This window comes from Rhopalosiphum padi, chromosome 1 (assembly GCF_020882245.1).
Source record: "Rhopalosiphum padi isolate XX-2018 chromosome 1, ASM2088224v1, whole genome shotgun sequence".
Taxonomy (NCBI): Eukaryota; Metazoa; Arthropoda; class Insecta; order Hemiptera; family Aphididae; genus Rhopalosiphum; species Rhopalosiphum padi.
Genome location: NC_083597.1, coordinates 74,609,054 through 74,633,342, shown reverse-complemented (window position 1 = coordinate 74,633,342; position 24,289 = coordinate 74,609,054). Strand labels below are relative to the sequence as shown.

General features: G+C 26.3%; 1 protein-coding gene across 4 annotated transcripts; it reads left to right on the top strand.

Moving 5' to 3' along the window:
- The first annotated feature begins 6,840 nt into the window (after window positions 1-6,840).
- Window positions 6,841-18,400, top strand: LOC132917110 (protein NDNF). Of its 4 annotated transcripts, none has more exons than XM_060977675.1 (9): window positions 6,841-6,986; window positions 10,407-10,576; window positions 15,577-15,710; window positions 15,807-16,065; window positions 16,133-16,286; window positions 17,012-17,233; window positions 17,309-17,545; window positions 17,643-17,938; window positions 18,020-18,400. In XM_060977675.1, exons 2-9 carry the CDS (start codon window positions 10,410-10,412, stop codon window positions 18,156-18,158), a joined length of 1,608 nt encoding a protein of 535 aa, XP_060833658.1. In that variant the 5' UTR covers window positions 6,841-6,986; window positions 10,407-10,409; the 3' UTR covers window positions 18,159-18,400. The 4 variants fall into 4 exon arrangements, with proteins under 4 accessions (XP_060833658.1, XP_060833659.1, XP_060833657.1 ...); XM_060977676.1 differs by lacking the exon at window positions 6,841-6,986 and adding an exon at window positions 7,425-7,520; XM_060977674.1 differs by lacking the exon at window positions 6,841-6,986 and adding an exon at window positions 7,568-8,319.
- Window positions 18,401-24,289: the final 5,889 nt, after the last annotated feature.

Genomic DNA, 24,289 nt, shown 5'->3' with positions numbered 1-24,289 from the left:
ATATTTTATTCAATTAAATTACAAAAATATTTATTACGTCCTCTATGTTCCCTGTTGTCATCTAAGTATATTATTTTGACTTTAAATAATAATTATAAACGTATCAACTAAATATATTCCGTGCGATTTAATTATATCTACATACAAAAAAATTATCTAAACAATACATTAACTGCTGTTTTATTTGATAATATTTATTGATCACCTATATAATACTTTTCGTATTAACTAAAAGAATTTATATCATAAATTGACATTCACAGCACACTATTACTTTACCGTTTTGTTATAAAATATTTTCTCAGGAAAAAAATATAAGAATTCAAGTTAACCGAAACTGGTTCTCAATACTTTTTCCTCATATTTTAAATAATCTTCTAACTCTTTTTCCCACAACATTATCATATTTTCTTAATAATTTTCACACGACTGTTTGAATTGTCTTTAAAGGATAATATATAATAAAAATATATGATTATTACAACTTTAAAATAATATATATAAATGTCACTATATAGTATTTATACTTCAAATTGTTATTATATTTTTTCCGAAAAATTAAAATATAGAGACGAACCAATAATAATAAATATTTACATATCCATTATTAAATAAATAAAAACTTATATTTGACCATTCACATAAGACACTAAATGTTGATATGAGCATATTACATCATAGCACTAACAAGTTTGGGGACAAAAGAGCTTTTTATTTTCATTAAATGTAGATTTTTTTTATAGACTTCGCCATGATACCATAACGATAATATTAGATTTATGTATAATGAAGTACAACTATGCTGGTCACGAGTACTGGATTTGCTATCGCACAGATCTTCAAAGACATACATTGTTGTGCATTGGCCCCTCCATCGATCCCAACTTCGCTAACATTATTTTTTTAAAGTAGGTAGGTAAAGATTACATAATAATATAATTTACGTCATAATAAACCACCCCAAGTATATGCATTTTTTTTTTTTGAATATAGGCTATTTATAATTTTAAAAACCTTATAAATGTATTATATTACCAGAATGTAAGTTATTTTATTTTTTTTATAAATTATAATTTAAGATGTCTGTAAAAATCATTACAAAATTTGAATTTATAGAAATCTTTTATACACGGATATATAATTTGTCTATCAAGGTTATTACTGCTTGTCCTTGCAATAGTATAAACAAATTTAATTCATCTTACAAAAAGATAAATTATGTACATAGTGGTCTAGTGCATCCATTATTATACATAATATACTTGTAAAATTATAATCTGCAGTAATTTAAATTCTTATTTTATTTTATAATATTTGTATTATGTTTTTATTATCATTTAAATAATAGTATACATGATGTGCCTAGAAATAGTTACCTTTTTTTTTTCCTTTTGAACCGACGACGTCGCGGGAATTGCTTCGCATTGTCTCCGTGAATTAGAAATAGTATACTCTAGAGTCTGGACTCTAGATTTAAAAAAATATTAAAAATATTACTAATATACTCAAGAGTCTAGAGTACCTATATTAGTAATATTTTTCTTACACATTTTTTTAAGTTGTTTTCAAAATTCAAATATTTATGTAATAGATATAATTTTATCTGATGGTATACGCTCATCATACTTCATCACATTTTGAATTAAAAAAAATAATAATCTAATTTAATTTAATTCAAAATATAGTGAACAATTACATTATATTTTTAGTTTTATGAAATTTAATACTAAATAAGTACAAACTAAGCTTAACTTAAAATTGTTTTTCAAATACGGTGATTTTATCATCACAAGATGCTTGAAAATTGAATATTACACTTTGCCATTATTCTGTTCCGAGATGGATAACAAAGAGTACTCATATAAGAACAACTAGAGTATAAACAACAGTCTGTACTAGTAAACCTATCGGCTACCTTAATATTTTATTTTATTTCTTCGAGTCAATTGCATTTTTAAGAAAACCAAAATTAAAAATTGTGAAAAAGATGTAACGCACTTGTTTTTTTAAATTATTATTATCAAAGAGCGATACCTACTTAAAATAGTTTGTTTTCATTATTATTTAATTAATGGTTTATTGTTTATCTCATATTTTATAATACAAGTCATAGACAAAAATAATTCTAATAAAATTTCAGCAATTTAAATAATTTCAAAAAAAAAAAAATTTTTTTTTTAATTATAATAATGCGAATACAAGGTTCAATGCTTTAAAATTTTGAATTAATTTTATTGTTTTAAGTATCTTTTTATTTTTAAATACATTTTTAATATACATGACAATTGTTAATAAATAGTTTTTATTATTTATATTTTATAACCTTACCCTATTTATTGCGATTTTAAGCTGCAAATGAAGTTTTATATTAATATACTTACTATTATAATTTATAGCAAACTTTCAAGAAAGTCCATAGGTATTTTCAAAACAATAAAATATGACGCAATTAACGACTATTATTTCAATCGATTAATGCTGAAGAACCTTAATGGATCTTAAGTCTTGATTATAGTATCTTAAATGTTTCAAATCATTTTATCATAACGCCAGTAGGTACCTAACACAATAATATGCCTTGTTTTTCAACTCTGGAAGACTAGAGGGCACTATGTTATAACGGCCGTGAGCAATATAATTAGACCCGATTTGCCGCTACTTATAATGATCAATGAATAAAACACCTATTGCGAGTAGTGAATTTGAATAACACCCAATTTATTATTATTGGGTTCGTTTTTTACATTCTCTCTTTCGCGCGCTCTTCCATATTACTCGAGCACCAAGGTCTTGATCTTATGTAACCTAAGGGCTCTACCGATCTGAAGACGGGTTAAACGGACGTATAATTAGTGTATAGAATTCGCATTAAGTTTTATTAGATTGTGCGGCTCCGCGCAGAGAGATAGTTAACCAAAAAGGAGGATACCAAAGTGAACGAGAGAGAGACAGAGTAAGGGTGATTGGATGGACAGCCGGTTCTATGATAATCACACTATAATAAAAATATATTGAGTGCACTAACTTCCTGAAGCTATTGGGTTCACAATATAACTAGTTTTTTATTCGAAATATACAGTACACGCGAGTTTCTGCGGGTTTTCCATATTCTTTTATTTTACTTATTTATTTATGTTTTTTCTTCTTTTGCTAGTATGGCTGGTCTTCCAAAATGTAGTATTGGAATATATGCACCCCAGACATTATGAGTAAACCGGTTCATCGTATTTGGCTTACTAGATCCACATGTTTATGTAGACCAATGTACGGTTTTTGTTGTTGTAATATTTTTTTTTTGTAAGAATAACTGTCCAAATTTGTTTATATTACCTATAAACTCCCAAAAGAAATGTTTTCGAAAATTTATTAAAATAGAAAGTCTATTACTATTTTGCTTAAACGCAGAAAAATTGTTCTTCTGTCTCACAATGTGAGTATTCACTATTATATACATTCTTGTTATTTTCTTATACGTAAAATCAGTCTCTACATCTGATATTACATAGTAATCAATCTGTGTATAAAAAAAAAAAAATGTTTTCATCGATAAACGTAGTGTAATAGAAAAATACGACGTTGTAGATTTCTTAAATTTCTCGCGGAAATGGTTTATTTATTCTGTGTATTTTACAATTCATTATTGCGTTTTTATGATCAATGAATTTACTGATTATAGCTTAACAAAAAATATACTATTCAGTTTCAGATGATTTTAAAGTTTTATTATTTTTATTATAAATTAAAATTTGCTTAGATATCTATAATTACATAATAATATTAGTCATATTAAACATATAAATTATAGTATAGAGTTAAAACGTTTCTATAGTATATAAAATATACAATTAGATAAGTTATATTACGTAAATATTATATTGGATTAATTTTGATTTCCATTTATATTTTATTGTCGATTACTATGACTAATTATTACAATAAAATTGAATAACATAATTTGTTTAAATTAAAACTGTCCAGTAATTGGAAGAAGCTAAGTTCTTGACTAGGTTTAAAAATCTCACTAGGCATGATTAAATATAACTTATTTTCTACTTCATTTACTTTTGAGGTTGGTTATAGTAATTCCTTTACTGTAAAAATCAATTATGTGATATACTGTTATTATAATTTACAATTTTGATTATAAAATTAAATTGTTTTTATTCAATTAAATATGGTTCAGATTAAAAATGCATTGTTTATGTATTATACTTTGACAATAATATGTGCAAGATAGTTCATCGTAATATTTCGTAATATCTTATTGTTTCACATGACTATCGATCTGTTGAAATTTGACATTGTATTATTAATGATATTCTATACTATCATCATAATTTTTGCTAGTTAAGCAAATATTTTACCGATCAATTTTCGTTCTTCAATATTTTTTATGTATAATAATATATTTAATTTTCTAAATTCTTAGGAATTCTTTCATCGTTAATCTTATATTTTAATATTATTCAAGTTATATCTGAAACAATATTTCGATTGTATTCGTTGTTATAATTGTGTAAGTTAATTTATTATAAAAACTTTAATTTACTTCAAGTAAAATAATAATTATTATTATTATATTTATAAACAAGATTTTATATTATAAAGATATTATGTACTAATAGTTTAGAATTCTTAATTCTTAATAATTAATTAACGTAATACAATGATTTGCATTACAAATAGGTAATACATAATTGCATGTCGGTATATGTATCAATTCATTGCATACATAATGTTAAAAATATAAAAATTATGATTTTTTTAAGTTTAACAGTATTTTAAAATTATTATTATTATAAATTAAATTGAATAGTTAATTTTTTTTTTGTTATTATTTAAATAATTGATTGAATAATATACCGAAATATAAGATCTGCAAGTGCTGAAATGTTGGGAAGTAAAATTAATATGTTACTTATATAAAAAATTATTAATTTATCTGTCTGATTCAAATTATGTAATTTTTATCTGCCAACTATATGGGTACATGCTTACAAAAGGTTTTTTAAAAAAAATTAATGAAAGCAGACGTATGTGTCTGCACAAAAAAATTCAAACTGAGAGCAACTTTTATAGTATAAGATTTCAAAAATAAGAAAAAAAATACAATGCGTGAAAGTAAATATTTTAATTACAAAGTAAATTTATACATTTGATTACAAATTGTTGTAATAATATGTAAAGTAAGGTCATGACTGGCAGTAAGTTGCATCACGAAATTCACTTTTAACATAAATTGTGTCCCGGGTATTATTTTAAATATATATAAATTGCATCCTGGTTAATTGTTTGATATATGTAAATTATAAATATTTTTTTTATCAATAAAATATCTCTACTATAATATAGTGGATATTATAACTACAACGTTTAGTTTAATTTTAATTTTAAATTATTAAATCTAAATGTGTAGCCGCTAATAAATTTTAGGTTTTTTTTTACTATTCATTACGTTAATTTTGATATACCTACGAGCATTTAATAAAATCGCAATCGACAAATAAACGACTAAATTAATAAAATGGAATTTAAAGCTCGATTATTAACAAATTTTGAGTTATGTTCTTAAAATTTATTTCAACAAAGGATTTTCAGTACAACGCAATTTGCGTATGAACACAATTAATAGCAGGGAACGTAACTGACATCATAATTATTATGATTTTACTTATTGTATAATATATTATATATATTTATTATTATATAAAACATTAGGTATATTATGAATACTTTTTATTCGAACACAACTTATACTATCTCCAGTTTATCATACAGATAGTTCAGGGATAATTGTTCATGATATTATAATATCTATTCATCAATAAACAATTTTTAGGAATGCTTAAATTAACTTAGTAATCATATTTTCAAATTCTTGAGATTTTACTTAACAAAATTAATCGTTATTAATTAATGAAATCTTCATATTAACATATCTTCAAAATCTCTTATCATGGATTTATTGTATACTTAGTAAAAATATTTTAATTACTAAATAACTTCTTTTGAATTTTAAATTTAATTCATAACATTTTTTCTAAATATTTTACTAGATAATTTTCAGTAAAAATGAGTGCTCTCATTTGAAAAGTAGACTTAAATATGTCTAAAAAACACTCTTAAAATAGTACAAAAAAATCTTAAAAAATTAAAAATCTTCTCTGTCAAAAAACTCCCATATCCATTAAGAAAAATATATGTTTTAAGGTTTTTTCATTTTAAAACTTTATTGCTTAATGGAGAGGGTAACTAAAAAAAATAAAATAATAATTTTCCAATTATTAAAATACATATATTATATTATATATGTATTTGAATATAAGTATTTTGTGTTACTCTTTTAGTTCATATTATGATTTTTAGTGCACTACTGTACTTTATTATTTTTGTGTTTTTTTTTTTTAACAATTTTTATTGCAAGTGTATTTTATTAGTAAATTTTATTAGGCATCAAAAATTGTATACAGCTGTAGTTCATAATATTTATTTGTTGTGAGGTTATTGACCCCTTCACTGAAGGATATTATTGTACCTACCTATATGGTGTACATTAAACATTTTGCATAAAACTATGGACATTATACGCTGAGTTGTTAAAATATTATCGATACAAAATCCGTTGCTGAATGATTAGGTTAGGTCGACTTTTTCAATTACAATTACACTAGTATATATTTACAAAATAATACACCATTATTATTTTGTCAATATTTGAAATCAATATGGGTTACTATATATTATTGCGAACCAGTTTGTTCAAATTTCGTGGACCGGATTTGGTTCGGCGGTAGTGGCAGTGGCCGGCCGTTTGCCAATATACCTACAGTATAGGTCCTACACTAACACGAGTGTTTCCTTCTGTCGAAATGCATCATCAAAACCGTTTATACGCATTTAGTATCGGACGTCAATCACTACCGTGCGGATCATGGCTGAGATATTGCGAAAACGGAGTTAGCATGCGCTAATAATATTTATTATCCGTAAGTGTATAAAATTTATAAAATATATTTTAATATGAATACATCGTGCGAAATAGTTCTCAATTAAACGGCTTGATCTATTAATATCTATTAATAAAAGTAATGTAATAAATCCACGTTAAACCGCGTTTAACTATAACCCGTTTAAATATAACGATAGAACAACAATATTCATACTGTGAAACTCGTCAGTTACAGTGCCGATTTAATCGTGATTTATTTACACACGAGTTAATTCTGTGGTTTCTTGGTTACCGTATACGTGTTTAAGTAAAGTTTCAGCAGCACGTTGATTAAAAATCTTCAGCTGTTGGACTCGAGCGTATAGTGTGGTGGTCACGTCAATGACGGCAATGCCTATCACGATGACGAGGGCGGAAGGGGTACACGGGAATTAATAGGAGAGAGAGAGAGAGAGGGAGGGAGGGAGGGACGGAGGGAGAGAGTGAGTGTGAGAGAGTGGCAAAGAGAGATAAATTCCCATGCTACTCAGGCGCCACACACGTTACTCATTGCGGATTCTGCACCAATATCGTGAGTTCTACAAAAAAAAAAAAAAAATCTTATATATATTATTATTATTGTGCGTGCGCGCGTGCGATTTGCGAGTGTGTGTTTTGTATGTGTATGCGTGTGTTTGAATGTGTATATGCATGTCTAACAACAAAAGGCCGGTAAAGCACTCGGTCTGCATTCCGTGTGCACAAGTCGAAGAGACAAATTGAATTATCATATAGGTACGCACCGCATTTATAGCCTCCAGGGGTCAAGGAATATTTACCCTGACACTAAAGAATAGCGCACAGTTTTCCTTTCACGATAATGCAGTAATAATAATAGCAATGGAAAAAAATACGGCGATGAAAAAATAATAGGAAAAAGAAATGAGAAGGAATAATAATAATAATAATAATAATAATATAAAAAGGTATGAGAAAAAAATAAAGCAACATGGCGCATGCGTGATAGGCGGTTTGGGGGGTGGGCATATGGTGGATTGTCTCTAAACAGGAGTAGAGGAGAGCATATGCGACAGTCCAGACTCCAGTTTGGATTTTATAAGGGCTCGGTTCCGTCGCACCACCGCCGGTAGCTGCTACTTGAACGCTCTCGTAAAAGTATTGTTATAATTCCGTCGAACTATTTATTATTTATATTTAATTTCTAACTGTGACATTAATATTTATATTTAAATATATACATTTTTAATAAATAAAAAATAACCGTGCATTCTACGAAATCATAATTTAATCGAACATAATAATTAAAACCGTTTCGAATCAATAACATTAATGGTGACTGTTTCCTACGACGTAAAATTCAACAAAACCGAGTAAGTACACCAAGTAAATCGTTATATATTAATTATTTTTTTATTTATAATATTATGCGTTGCGCTCTCGTCGACCACGGATTTTTTTTCCTTACACGCTGTTAGATCGTTATACAATAACCAATCAGTATACGTCACCCCATCGAGTCATCGCTTGTGCGGTTTAGGCAAAGCTCCAAAATATTCGGAGACGAATTCCGCGAGGGGATGAGACGACGCATTTAGATTAAGATACACGTGTGTTTTCTTATCTGGTCCTCCAGTCTTATTGCATTACGTGTGCCCTATTCGATGCATTGTTTTTCGTATTTTTTTTTTGTTTTGTTTTTTTTTTTTTAATACCATACATTAAAAATAGATTTTCCGCTGTCCGATGAAATGAGTAATTGGCTCCGTGTCACTACAATTCACAATTGTTCATATAATATAAAATAAGATGACGGTGAGCACGGGACGTCGTATTAAATTTGTATTGTCTCCCGAAAGATATTTAAATGTTTAAAATATACTTTATGTATATTAAAATGAAAGTGTAATTTCTTGAGTTTCAATTGTGTAAAAATGTATTTTTCATATGCATAGCTGTTAAAATAGTCATTTTTTAACTGCTGTAAATAAATTCTTTATAATATTTGGTTTTGGTGATAGCACAAAAATGTTATATTGTATTATTCAACTAACACATAATAAATATACCTATGGCTATATATATACCATTTATATCCTTTTAAAAAGGTGAATCAAAACAACCCTCTTTCAACCATTGTTGTAGATTCCGTGGTAAAATCTTTTTTCAATTCTTCAGCCTAATCCCGCGTCGTGTAATTCCTTTAGATATTTCATTCGATCATGTTATAGGTACTAATAATACTTTATAAGCTGTTTTCTCCAGTCTTACCATAGTTGCATGAGGCATATATTTTTTGTTATTTATAAAAATATACGTTTTTATAATAACGTTATATTATGTACATTTATTACAATCAATTAACTCTATAGTTCAAGTGACATAAACAAATTGGTTGAATAATATTATGTTACATATTATAAACGATTAAAGTAATAATTTGTAGCCAATAGCATAATTATGATGAGTACCTGTATAGATTAAAAAAAACCGGAGACTTGCACCTATAGGCGTTTTTATTATTGCTATTTTTAATGTTTGTAAAAAACTGACTTGTCCGTTGTAGATAATTTTAACATTAAAACTTGAGAAATTTATATAATTCTTTAAATGTTTAGAACAAAAATGTTTGTGTTTTTTGTCACTTGATATTCATTAATTTATTTCACAAAAGAATAAAAAGATCACTATACTTGGGATATATAAAAAAAAAAAATCATATATCTACATAGTACGCAAATGTTATAATCAAAATGATGCAAATTCGGCAATATTCACTCATGAGAAGGGTTTCATGCTGCGATTTTATCGTGTATTTACTGATTTTGTCAGAATTGCAAAATATCACATCACAAAAAAATCTACCTAAAAAAACGGGAACTAAATCTCCCGGTGTAGGCTTACACGTGTGTGTGATCGTGCACGAGCGTGTGTGTGTATACATGTGAGTGCATGTACGTGTGTGTGGTATGTGTATGCCATTATTGACTAGTACATTTTTTTTTCGAAACAGTGGCTTCCCTTTCTAACTTCCAGGTTCTGTTTTTTCCAATACTGTTTTTTCTTTATTATTATTTTTTTATGTTTTTTATGTAAATAAACTTGTTCGTGTCGTCTTTGTCTGTTTTTTCTTTCATTTTACGTGTTCTCTTCGTGTAAAATTAGCGACCAGTTGAAATTCGAACCCGTAATATCTAGATCTCCCGTCCACTGCTCGTTTTGCTCCGCGCCTATGGAAAAATACCCCACGAGAGGCGCATTGTTCTTCTTTCGTAAAAAGAAACCTCCTCTACACTCCCACTACACATAATCCGTTAAGAGGGATGACTAAGTACTGAATAAGAGGTAAATATATATATATATATGTTAATATGAAAAGCTGTTCATCGTTTTTGTTACATTTTAATACATGTGTATTTTGATTTTTTTTTTTTTAATGCTTGTTTTTTGTGATATTTAGGCGATGCTAGTGCGGTTATGGTTGGCGGTATTAATGGCCGAGTTGTTAACGGTGATCGCCTTCAAACCGCTGGAGGCAAATTTAACACGCGATGGACCTATAACGAAATCAATGCTTGTTATACCTCATGATTTCGATCACATTGTGCCAGTAACCAAATCTCGAACAAAGTAAGCGTTTTTGTTTATTTATTTATTTATTTTTTACAACTTTTTTACTTAATACTATTTAGTAAACATTAAATATCTACATTTATAACAATTTATAAAATAGTATTATATAGTATTGTACCTAATAGTAAATAGTATTTTATTATATTCATATTTAATTTGTTAAAATTTAATCATAAGACCGTAATAGATATAAAATGTGTATTAAAATATAATACACGTATTGTAATTAAATTAATCAACATAGAATAATTAGTATAAAAAGTTCACAAATAATTTCTTTATAATGTGTGAATTATTATTATTATTATTATTGAATAATAACTAAGTTTGATAGTATTATAAAATGTTTAATATCTTGTATATTATTATTATTTTACTTTTTTTTGATTAATCACCAGTCTAAATATTGATCTATATTTTTATTAATTAAGTACATTATTTAGAATAAATATTAAAACGTATAATTTATTTAATGAGTGTACGTTTTTGTAAATAATTTTTAAATTTTAATTGGTTTACTTAATAATTTAGATTAATAAATACCTAACGATAAAATCATGAAGATTAAAATATTAAAGAATTAAACATAAAAATAATTCAATTAATATAGCAGGATCTCCCACTCTAATCACGCTTGTATTAACTCTCCGTTAGTACATTTATTCTCTTATCTATATTTTTGAAAAATAATTATTATATTAGAATGCAGCCAGAGCAGAGACCTAGAATACAATTATTATTTAAGATATATTTAGTTTACAATTTACTATTTCAGTATGGAGGTATACGATATAATATTAGAATTAGAGTAAACAAAATAATAAGTACTTTTTATGGATAAAAAACAATGTTTTAAATTTGTATACAATTTTCGTTATGAATTTACGATAATGTATAACTTTAAAAACCTCACAAATTAAGATTCTTTTTTCTTTTCTTTTATTATTTTCTAATTGTATAATAAATAGACAATTTTTATAATTACTTGTATTCCATATTGTCACATAATTGTGTTTTAACCCTTTATTATTTCTTCTTGGGAGGTTAGTCCTTCAAAATAATTGTATATTTGTAACTTAATATCAAATGTATATTCATGATAAAAATATCAGTTATTTTATTTTCAAATACTTCCAAACAACTTGAATAACCAAATAATAATTCACACATCTTAAGTGATATGAAAGCAATTTATTTACATGATCAATTTAGAATAAAAGTAGATAAATATACAAATATATAATGTATAAATTATACTTGTATAAATATATTATATTACATGTTTTATACACAGATATAAAATGGCATGACTAGATATACACGAGAAAATTTGTTTTTATAATTATATAGCTTCAGAAAATATTTTTCTCTATCTATAATTGTCTGCTCTTATGTTTGTATTTTTGATTTTTTTGTGCCTAGTTTTAAATAAATCCACTTTTTCAAAATGCGTGTACTAAAAGTTAAAATAATGTTAATAACTACAGTGGACACACGTAAAGCTATTTAATAATAAGTATTAATCAATTATCGATGAAAAAAAAAATGTAAAAATATTATAACTGAATCACGAAAAGACCTCATAAATATATATATAATATATATAAATAATAAATATATAGATATATATTAAATATATAATAGGTTGAATTACGGTACTACGTAATATACATAAATAGTTCCATGAATTGTTTCATCTATAAATTATTGTTGAAGTTTAAAGTGAGGCTATTCGGAAACGGGAATATAATAACATGTGTGGTTACGCCAATAAGATCGCTTTATCGTTTTATTTGGGTAGTTTAAATTATGCAACATCTACCTACACCTAACTGGACTATCCAGCTTTTATCATAAATTAATTTTGTTTAAACAAAAAAAGATTTTTTACATATATATTTATTACCACATAGTGTGCAGTTAGTAGGTAAATGCATTTATTCGATCTAGAATATGTAAGATAGTTTTACATAAATTATTTGATTAAAATGTATTATCAAATTATAATATTTTTAAATGCTTATATTTTATAATACCAAACACAATATTAAACTTATTTTCAATTAAAAATTGTTTAAGAAATATATATTAATTTCACACAAAATTAATAAATAATTATATTATATATATTCGTATATACTATGTTTTTTGTAATTAAGTATTTAGTACATTAACTATTCTCTACCAATGGTAATAAAATTACTATTTTTTTTTTTATTTTCACTTTGTTTAGTTATTCAAAACTATGGAATTTGAAAATAAATCTACATGATATGATTTATAGTTATCAAAATAATTGAAGGAGTATATAGTATTAATTTCAATAATTTTTAGGTATTTTATGCAGGTGATATTATTTCAATTTTAAGTTAGACTCTACAAAAATAGTGTTAAATTTTTGACATATTATATTTTCGAACCCAGTTATCAATTGTTTATTATAATCCCTAAAATCACGTAACAAGAATAGAATAATAAATTAATTTTTACAATATTTGAAAGTTAATATAAATTTATATTTTATTGTTGAAGTATATTAAATAAATACGTAATGCAGTGACAATGCAAATATTTTATTGTTTTAATAATGCGCATTAGTCTTAAAATTATATATTTTTTCAAAGTTTAATACTTTATAAATCACAATGAGAGTATTTTTAAATATGAAATGCATAAAAAAAATAATTCAACCTTGAAAATCATGGTCTACAACTCTATAGGTAGCCGACCGCCATAAATAAATAAATTTCTTGTCAAGTGAATTTTTTTCACTATTTAAAAAAAAAATGCCCGTTAGACATACTATAATTATTACAAAAAATAACATAGAATTTGTGGCCAATATTGTTCACATGTTACAATTAATAACAATATATACGATAACCAAGTCGATCAGTTTATACGTATGCTATTCTCTACAGGGATTTTTTGCAGTCTATTTAGCCAGATGTTGATGTTTAAATAATAATTCAACAATAATTAAAATATTTAAAAACATTCTAAACATAAAAACTTCAACTTTAAACTTATTTAGATAAAACAATTTTGGATAGTATAATAATTAAATTTAAGTTTAAATATCAAATAATGTAGAGTAGGTACTTTTTACCCGCATTATTGTATTATATCCCTATAAAATGAATTTTTCAATTATTAGATATTGTTAACATAGTGAAATTAATCATAACATACTATTTCATCCTACTTTAAATTACACAGTTAAACACCTAAATCAGTATTAACGTGTATTTTTCTCTTCTGAAAATAAATATATTTATATAGGTTCTATATTTCAATTATGCGCATGGTTAAAAGTTAAAACGCTATAAAATATGTTATATTTTGAAATGTTTAGACTATAATTCTTACATATAATTATTTAGAAAAAAAATATATAATCACCATTATTAAATACTACTTTAAACGTTTAACGATAAAATTATCGAAAATTGTTTAAAGAGTTTAGCTGAAAATACAATCACCGATCGGTCCCAGACGTCAATGTCCTCAACAATAGTTTCTTATAATAAATCTTAATAATATAATATGAAGAGTTTCTGTTATTTTTTCAATACGAAACACGAACACGTGAGAGTCAAATATGTATAATAGAAACAAATATTATAATGCTTTATGCAAACAACGGTAATTCATCTTTATTTTTATAATTTTTTTTATTTAGAATTGCCTAATTTAATGTCTGTTGGCAAAGTAGTGGTGTGGGCCCGGTGCACCGAATTATACGTATACTACCGGTACCGCAACCGGTTATGCGCATTGATCAGAAATTTTGCACAGGTGGTGCATTGATAACGCGAACCGGATACCACACGCATAATAATAATAATAATAATAATAATAATGTGACGTCGTTTAAATATTATAAAAAAGAAAGAAGGAAAGAAAAATAACGAAAAAAAAATAATAGAACTGCTATAACAATCCGAAGCCGTTGTGCTCGCAAGTCGCATTGACAAACTACGTAACTGCTTGCACTCTGCAGCAGTTTGACCTTTAACATCGACATTTACGATAACAACAATGCAATTATATACTTCCTCGTGATTTCGTACAATGTCCGCATTATTTTATACACGCGAATGTGGATACATATTAGATATAGCCAAAATTAGCCTTGGCCCAGATAAAAAAAAAAAGAAGAAGAAGAAAAAAACCATAGTCTAGACACTCAGAATTCCGTATCCGAGTGGAATCTAAATGCTTATAATGCGTTTGCGCATAATAATGTACCTACGTTGCACATATGTGTAGTAGTGTACACGCTCGACGAGCTAACATTATAATTAGAAAGATATTTTTCACGACAATTTTTCGCATCCTCTCATCACTCTCACGCTTTCACCTGTCCAGCTCATTTTTTTCTTTTTTGGTTTAACATACAAATCGTATACTTACACATGCGTAATACAAATGTTCCTCATTATTTTTTGTTTTGCTATTTGTAGGTATTATAGTTAGGTATACGTAATTTTTTTGATTGATTATGGTATTGTCATTATAATAAAAAGAACATTTTATACATCTCAAGTATATAAAAAACTATAAAAGAAATATGTTTCCAAAATAATTTTCATGATTTATTTAAGTTTAAATAATAATAATAATAATAAAACAATTTTTAATCAATTACAATCGTTTTCATATAATATAAGGTAGTTGAAACAGTTTAAAATTACATTTTTACTTTTTTTTTAAGATAAATTAAGTATAAAACAACAAACATGATATGGTCCAAAATTGAAATAGCGTATTTAAATGCCATTATATCTATGCCACTGATGCTTACTGTTTAGTACTTCAGAACAATACGTTTATTTTTGAGCGATCTCAGACCGGAATTCCAAGTCACTGCCAACGATCATTAATTACGACCGTACTTATTATAATAACCGACAACCCTTTGATGTTACGGGTGGTCTTTTGCTATAATATAGTTGTTAAATAGCATTTGAAATAAAGGTGTATGTTTTTAATAGGTTTCACATTTTGATACCCCAAGACTCCGACCGAAATCTGTCCGTGACCGTCACGCCGTCATGCAACTCCGTGCTCAACTGGGACTTGAAGTTTATACCTTTAACACGATTTAACCAAACAGTTGTCATATTATGTAAGTTTTAATTGAGCGGAACATCTACTGGAAATTAATCAAATCGATTCTTGTAACTATTATTGTATTATTTACACATATTTTAATATACTCTAGGGAATAATAATAAGTCGAGTGATATAGGAAGGTTACTCATAGAATATACGGGTGTATCCATACCTGTCACATATGATCATGGCAAAGCGAATAGAGGTCTTTACGTCATATCAGCCCAAACGGAAACTGGTGACGATTCAAATGTTATGTTTTACGTTGGGCTAAAACAAAAATCACAAAAAAAGCAATTCGGCTACCGTCCGAATGGAATAAGGATCAAAAAAGGTGGTCAAAAAATTTATTTAAGATGGAATCTAAGGTAGATTTAAATGAATTTATGTCATACACATATAAAACTGTCTACAATTAATAAATATAATGTATAGCCATATAGATCATCATTTAATGAAGTACAGCCTTGTAGTCAGTTCATCAAAAATATACACGACGATTTGCGAAGCTGAACATCGTTTGGAAGAAAAACAAAAGACAAATTTTTCTTATTCTGATGATGATTTACGACTTGACGATAGATTAGAGGTAAATTAAAAGTTGATTATCTTATAAAATAAAACGCGACATAACTTACTACAAATATTATATAGCTTAAAAATTATTGATTATCATCTCATTGATCATTATGATACAATTTTATATTCTATACAAATACGATATTTATTTTATGGGAACTCTGTTTAAAGTTATTTTATTATTTATAACGGCAAACGGCAAACGCTCTTAGTATACATAGATTAAAATATTGTAAATTAAATATACATAATAATTTATTTAGTTAATATTTGATACATACTATATTATATTATGTTAGTTTGTAAATTATAATATCATTTAATTTTGCACAACGGTAATAACTTAGATTTTTACTGTTAGGCAATCTAAAAAATAATAAAAACGTTAAATTAATATAATATTAAAACATAATATAATTACGCATAGCTCGATTAATTTCGTATTTCAAGATTCGTAGATATTAGAATTTAGAATATGTATTTATTTTACTATCGATAGGTATTATATTAATTATTATATAAGTATTTCGAACGATTGTTAATATTAATCAAAATTATGGTTTGACCGTTAATAACTAAAATAAAAAATAAATGTTGATTTATTTAAAATTAGTCAAATTAATTTTTTGCTCTAACTCACTTTTCTATCTAATCTCCATAATATCTGAAATAATTAAACACCAATCTTAACACATATAGCTATATTTATATCACAAATACTTTGTTTTAATTTAGATACATCATCTGGGATTTAACACAAGCTATACATTGAATGATTTAATTTATGATGAAACGTACTATTTTACTGTATTTGTATTGCATGGACCTCATATAGCTACACATCATGCCAACGCTACATACAAATTTCAGAAGTCCAAACCCATTGGATTAAAAGATGCAAAGCCCAGAATGATCAACCTGAGGGCTCAAAATGGAAAAGCATCCTTCAGGTACAAGGTTGGTGGGCTGTTTACTTGTTGTGGGAAACACATTTTATCTTATTTGTGCGAATTATTACGGTTATTATTTTAGGTAGGGAATAATAGGCAGTTGGAAAATGATGGCCCTCCCAATACATTATATTGGTACGTCATGCCATGCGATGGGGTGGTATACGTTGAAATTCGTTGTCGAAAAACGTTATTAATAAATAAAAGAGTTTTTGGTTACGAGAAATTTATCTTAAACAACACTAAGATTGGAGAAAGATACGTGTTAAAAGTGGAATCCGTGTCTGTAGACGAGACTCAACGCATCAGATCAATTGAGGTTGGTGTGTAGAATAGGTTCTTTACAATAATAATAATAATAACTTAATAACCTTACTTAAAATAATATTGTAAAAATTATGTCGTTTTTGAAATAGGTAATGGCCACCGTACGACCAACGATGATTCAAATGCCAGACATGCCGAGTGATCTAAGTATCCAACAATATGTCGAACCGGATGATTGCCAATCAGTAAAGATCGGCTGGTTATCAGCCAACTCATTGACTGATTTAAAATATTGCGTGTACGTACAGGAGAATAGTAACAGCTTAGAAAGTTTAGATTTTTCAGTTAAGCCAGATCAGTGCAAAGTGCGGTATGGCAAAAGTAGGAGGAGTGATGCATCTAATAATTATCGGACGAAAACTCGATGCTACATTGGAGAAAAGGGGTACGTACAGTTTATTATAGTTATTTATTTTGTAAGTAGGACTCTTTTATATTTATTTTATTTTATTTTTGTCGAGCTCAGGATGGTTTTAGTAGAAAAGATACTCAAGCTTAAACCATTAACAACCTACACAATTCAAGTTACAGTTACTAAACCAAGAGGAAGAACATTATCGTACGATTTACTAAGGTTGGACACAAACTCGTGTGGGTTAAACTAAAAGACTATTTGTAACACTTTTGCTGAAAACCAACAAAAGCTATTCATCCATCATTATTGACAAAAATGTTGACGATCGGCATATTCGTTTCGTTATCTTCTTCATCCTGTAAATTGTAATCCTTCATAGTATTATTACGTTTAAATACTTTATGTCGTAACTATTTTGTAGATTTTATTATTGTTACTATTAATTTTTATTATCTATATTTATTGAAAATAAAATTGACTTCCAAGAACTTACTCGGTATTGTGGTACTGTGACGTTAAAAAATAACAATGTAAAGCTAAAAGGAATGTGGAACGCCCCATTAAGGAAAAAAACATCTGGCGTATTTGGAACCTCTACAGCTAGTTGGTATACATACAGAAAAGTTATTAAACAGGTACAATTCATTTCAAAAATACTGAAATAAAATTACATTTAGTAGTTTAAGGGAGGTTATAATATATAATAATAATAATATATATTCGTGTTTATATGTATATACACACACATAGATATTAAAACATACCAATAAGGCGTTGATGAGTTGGAAAAATACAACATTAAAGATAGCTAGGTACCTACCTTAGAGCATATTATTAGGTACCATGCTGATAGGGTAATCATGTCAGAAATATGCTTAAGGAATTCGAGTCCATTAAATTTGGGGAACTGTTGCTGACGTTGCTGTATAAGGAACATTACATAATATTATATTAAGGGTTAGTGAACCCGAGGTGAGTGGTGGAGAACAACCTTCGGTTAATTTAATGAGTTCCAGATTTTTTTTTCAGTTTTACAAGGGTTGGTTATAATAACACCGTCGGATTCACCTTTATTTTCAATGGAGTTTATATAAAATACATCTCATATGCGTTATATAACCTTTTGTTAACAATACAAACTGTACGCATCTCACATTATTAACAATGTGTTCATTATTTTATTATATTGTGTGGAAGTTTACTTTTTTTTTCTATGAAGATATTTACAATTAACTAATAAAAAATATCTATTGAATTTTAGTTGTTGTACGTACATTTTTGTTAGTATAAAATATTATTTAAATAAAAAATAGTAAATCAATTATTTTTTTAAATTATTGTCTTACAAAACTCAATATAATAATAATGATTATTATTTAACGTAATTAACAACGTTTAATTAATTAAATATCATATTCACAAGTGGAGCTAGGATGTCAATGACCATAAATAATATTAATTTAAACATACATTTTAAAAGTTAAAATATGCATAATTAAATGTCATTAAATATAAAAAAAAAATTTAACAATAGTATACAAAAAAGTAAGAGTTACGTTAAACATATTTAAGATTATTATAATAATTACGATTAATATTAAGATGAAGTATATATTATTTTGAAATGTTAAACATATTTTCAATAATGTAAATTGTAAGTATTGAACAAAGTAATTCTGTATACCTATTTAGATGCTGGATACATATAAATTTAAAAAGACAATTTAGTAGACTTAAACTAATTATATGATTATTTAGTGTAATAAAATATTATGATTGATATTTTTTATCTTTACTATATTATTGGCGCCAGACAAGTTGAATTATGCAATTTATTACACTTATAAGTAAATTTTATATTTTTAGTTTTGAATTGCCAGTGTTTTAACTCTACGTATAATCTATTAAATACTTTATTATTTACTTGTTTTTTTACATTTAATAATATAATTTTTAAACTAGAACATTGGATCTTTCATTATTTTTACTAAAAAAAAACATTTTAATACAGAAATTAAGGCGAAGTTAATATAACAATTTTATTCAGGCATGTGAATTAAAATTAATTTATTCTTAAATTTTAATAAAGACAATAAAAACTATTGTTTAATAGTTGAATTATAATATAGTAAAAAGTAATAATATTTGGTTCGGAAATCAATATTTCAGATTCAAATAAATCTAATGATAAATAATTAAAATAAATTATAGTCATACTTGTAAACACTTAAATTTATAGAAATATTTGAAAATAATTAATAAATGATACTACTCGTATTATATATATTTAGTTAATTTGATTATTTGGTTATTAACATATTATATAGGTTTAACACCTTGATATCTATTTATGGTTGTAAGATTGTCGTTTAATGATTTTGTAACAAGATGTACTGTAGATCTTGGGAGAAATTATGTACTATTATAGCCTATAGGTATATAATCTGAGTTAGCAAAAATTCATTGGTTGTGCCATCCCTTTACATTTTATACTGGGTCCCCTTGTTTTAGCTGTAATTTATTGTAGACACATTACAATACATTTATTTTTTTGAAGTCAAATATGCCAAAATATTATTTTTTTGTGTGCATTTTATACCATTACTATAATAATCGATTAGTCATTATAATATTTTTGTGGTATAGGTATACATAAAACTATAAGTAGGTAGTAAGTACATATTATAATATGTAACTTTATAAAATGTTATAAAACTTCAAGGATTTTATACCTGTATAAAAATATCTGTATAGTATAAAATATTTAAAATATTATAGTATTTACATGTATTCTACATGTATATTCTTACAGCAGGCGAGTGCGCATATTTTGTAGGATAATAATTTTAGTTTTATTGACATAATAACTTTTATCTGAGTGGCCTGATTACAGGTGTTTTCCCTATTCTATGATGACGTATATTTTAATAATATTTAACAAGTGCTATATTTTCATACGTATTTTTTATATTACATTATTATCAACGTTTCTATCAGTGAACTCCACACAAAATGCATACGCGATAAGTAGGATCCACCATGGCATGATAACTGCACCAAACTTTTACTACTATTTTTCAACTAATTTACAACGTTTTGATCCTCGTAATTACACCAGATTCAAATTTTTAAGTCAGTGTCATAAATTCACGCATCCCCACAACATAATAATTAATGATGGATATATTTTTATCCACCAACTTAGTCGGTTATAATAATAGACAACTGTGTGTAGTGTAATGATGACATCATGGAAATTAATATAAAATATTCAATACCGATAAACTAACCGAAGAAATTTATCATTCAATTTATCGAAAGTGGTTGCGCTAGATCGCAAGTTTTTCGAGTTAAAATGTGTGCCCTTTCTCCTATAAACGTATAAAGATACGATATTAATTTTTAATAATATGTATGTTGTTGCAAATCACTGTTAACTATAATTAATTGTGGTTTTTGTAGTCTTGTGGAGGACGACCACGGAAGGATTGATTAATGTTGACTTAACATTTTATCACGGTACCGGTGAATTATTTTTTGACGAAAGCGATCTAGGTAATAATAATAATTAACTATTTGCACCATATATGTACTGTGTGAATCCGTAATTTTGGTAAATTTGTCATAAATTATTATTTCCAATGAAAAATTTATTTTTTGAATGGATGAAAAATGCACTTGACTTTTTTGTGTATTTGTATTTTAACGATATGAATATTTATAATAAAAATAATTCGAACTTCAACTAATTCGCCATACTTATTCCATTATTTGTCATAAATTATTTTTTACTTTGATATTTATATTATTTTATCGAGTATAATGGGCGATATTGATGTATCTTTTTTAATTTTATATTATAAACAAATGAAAAAGGAAAAATGAGTATATAGATTATTTATTTAGTTAGTTCATTTTATTTTATATCAATGAGCAATTCTAATAAAATATAGATTAGAGAACTATTAGGCGCCTATATGGATGTTTTGAATTTAAAAAAATATGGTTTACCAAGGCAACGTAATTCATGATTTTGCGAACGTACACTATGGTGGGTATATCTATAATAATATAAATAAGTTAGGTAAACTATTTAATGTAAAATGTATTCGTTTAGTTTATTAACATTTATCGGCTATATTATATATATTATAACATATCGTAGTTGAATTTTAATTCTGGTTTTTGAATTAATAACCAATACATAGTGACTACATCTATTTTTGCATATTAAATTCTGATAAAAACATACAGAATATATTAACGAATTGGAAAAGATAATATTATGTACAGAATTCGTGAACGTATACAATTTAAGTCTGTTTAATAAATATTAAATGTACTTCATGACTGTCGAGATGTATTGATAATACATGTAATAATAATAATAATCAGTCGATTCGAAAATATTACTTTATCTATTTACTTCGTATTCGATCTGAACATAAATGCAAAATGCATACAGGTAGGTAATATAATGTTAAAAAACACGATCATATGTGTAGGTATATTTTATTTATCTAGCGTGGAATATATACTATATTTTTGTCATCAAATATAGTGATTATAATGTTCAACATAATAAAAACATTTAGAAGTTGATAATGTCTGGAAGGTAAGTGTACTATCTGCGCTCAAAGAGGTTATATGCATTTCTTAAATATAATAATATTTATTATTTTCATTATTATTATTATTATTATTGTTGGTATACCGCAGAAAGCAAAATGTTCAAACCTACGAAGCGTAAACCTGAGTATCACTACCGGATGTAACGTTGAAGTCAGCAATTTTAGTCATGACATTGACATTGGTATACTATACAGATGGTAGACGGGTGTTTCTTTTTCTTTCTTATTTCTTTCTTCTTTTTTTTTCATGTTGTTGTTATTAATATTTCTGCGAACCCGCAAACAGTAAATCGCGAATGTCAGGATATTAATTTGGGAGGCGATAGTATTTTGCGTAGGTATAAAATTATTTATTAGATTATTTTCGTCGATTTCTAAAAACACGTCTAGACCTCGGAGGTGTATATTATTGTATATTTGTATTATGTCTAGGTCTGACGACGATAAACGGACAAATGACGCAGGCGCCATTATTTATAATTATTATGATATTATGTTGTCGCGAAGTAATATAACCGTTCATTTATAAACTTAAAATAGTAATCAATAATCGACAATCAATGATTTCCGTTACTCGTAGAGTAACGAGTCTATTAATAAGTTGAAAATAAGACTATTATATTTTTAATTTAACTATATATTATTGTTATTTATAATAGCGATTATCTACCGATTTTTGGTTGTACTTTTAAACATTTTTTAAAACTATATTTTCGTTTGACATATTAAATTTAATGTCTCAAGCATATATTTAAAATGTATCAAAAAGTACTATCTTATGATTTTTGATGTAAAATTTATTTTGTTGTCAGTATGCAATATTTTTATAATGTATTATTATTATACATTATCAAATAATTAGTTAAAATATTTAAGTTGAGTATGATAATAATTTCTATTTTACCGTAATATATTGCACCCATACAATCTAACACTACAATCTAATAATTTAGAAAGCTTAAAAATCAATTAATTTACAGGTTAATCGTTAATACCATTAAAAATCATACAATTTTATATATACAATTACAATTAATTTAAATAAAATATAAATTGCGATTGTATTAGGTACATAATACAAAAATACGGATCGATCTATATTTGCGTGGACGAACTACAGATAATAACTACTGTTGTATAACAACGATTCAAAAATCGTTTTACATTAAATCGTCAAGCAACTGATTTTATTCTAAAGAATATTATGTTGTTTATTTTGTACATAATATATATAATGTTAATGCATATTATATACTTCCTTTAAACTCTTTAGGATAATATTTATCACTGGGTTGTCGCAGATGATATTTTATAAACGTGCGTCGCATACTAAACCTAATACTTATGTACATAGGTAATCTTGTCTCTAAGTGCCTATCATGTTCCACGATGATATACTAAATATGGCTATACCTATGCGGTTAGTAGAAATACACGTGCAAAAGTCATCTGGATGAAGTGACTATATAGACACAATTGTACTATACTCTACTCTACCCACTTATTATTTAAATACACCGCACATGTGCGCCATATTTTTACACGGCGAATAGACAGCTGACATGCCGTCGTAGTTAAAATATATTATGCACATTATAGTGTCTCACCATGTTTATGTTAGCAAGTCAATAACTTTTTATAATTAATATTTTTTAAATACTTATCACTGCTGTAATAGCGAGTAGAGAGCCATACGATTCGTATATTGCAGTGCCTAGTCCATAGAAAAATATAGTTTCAATTACTAAAG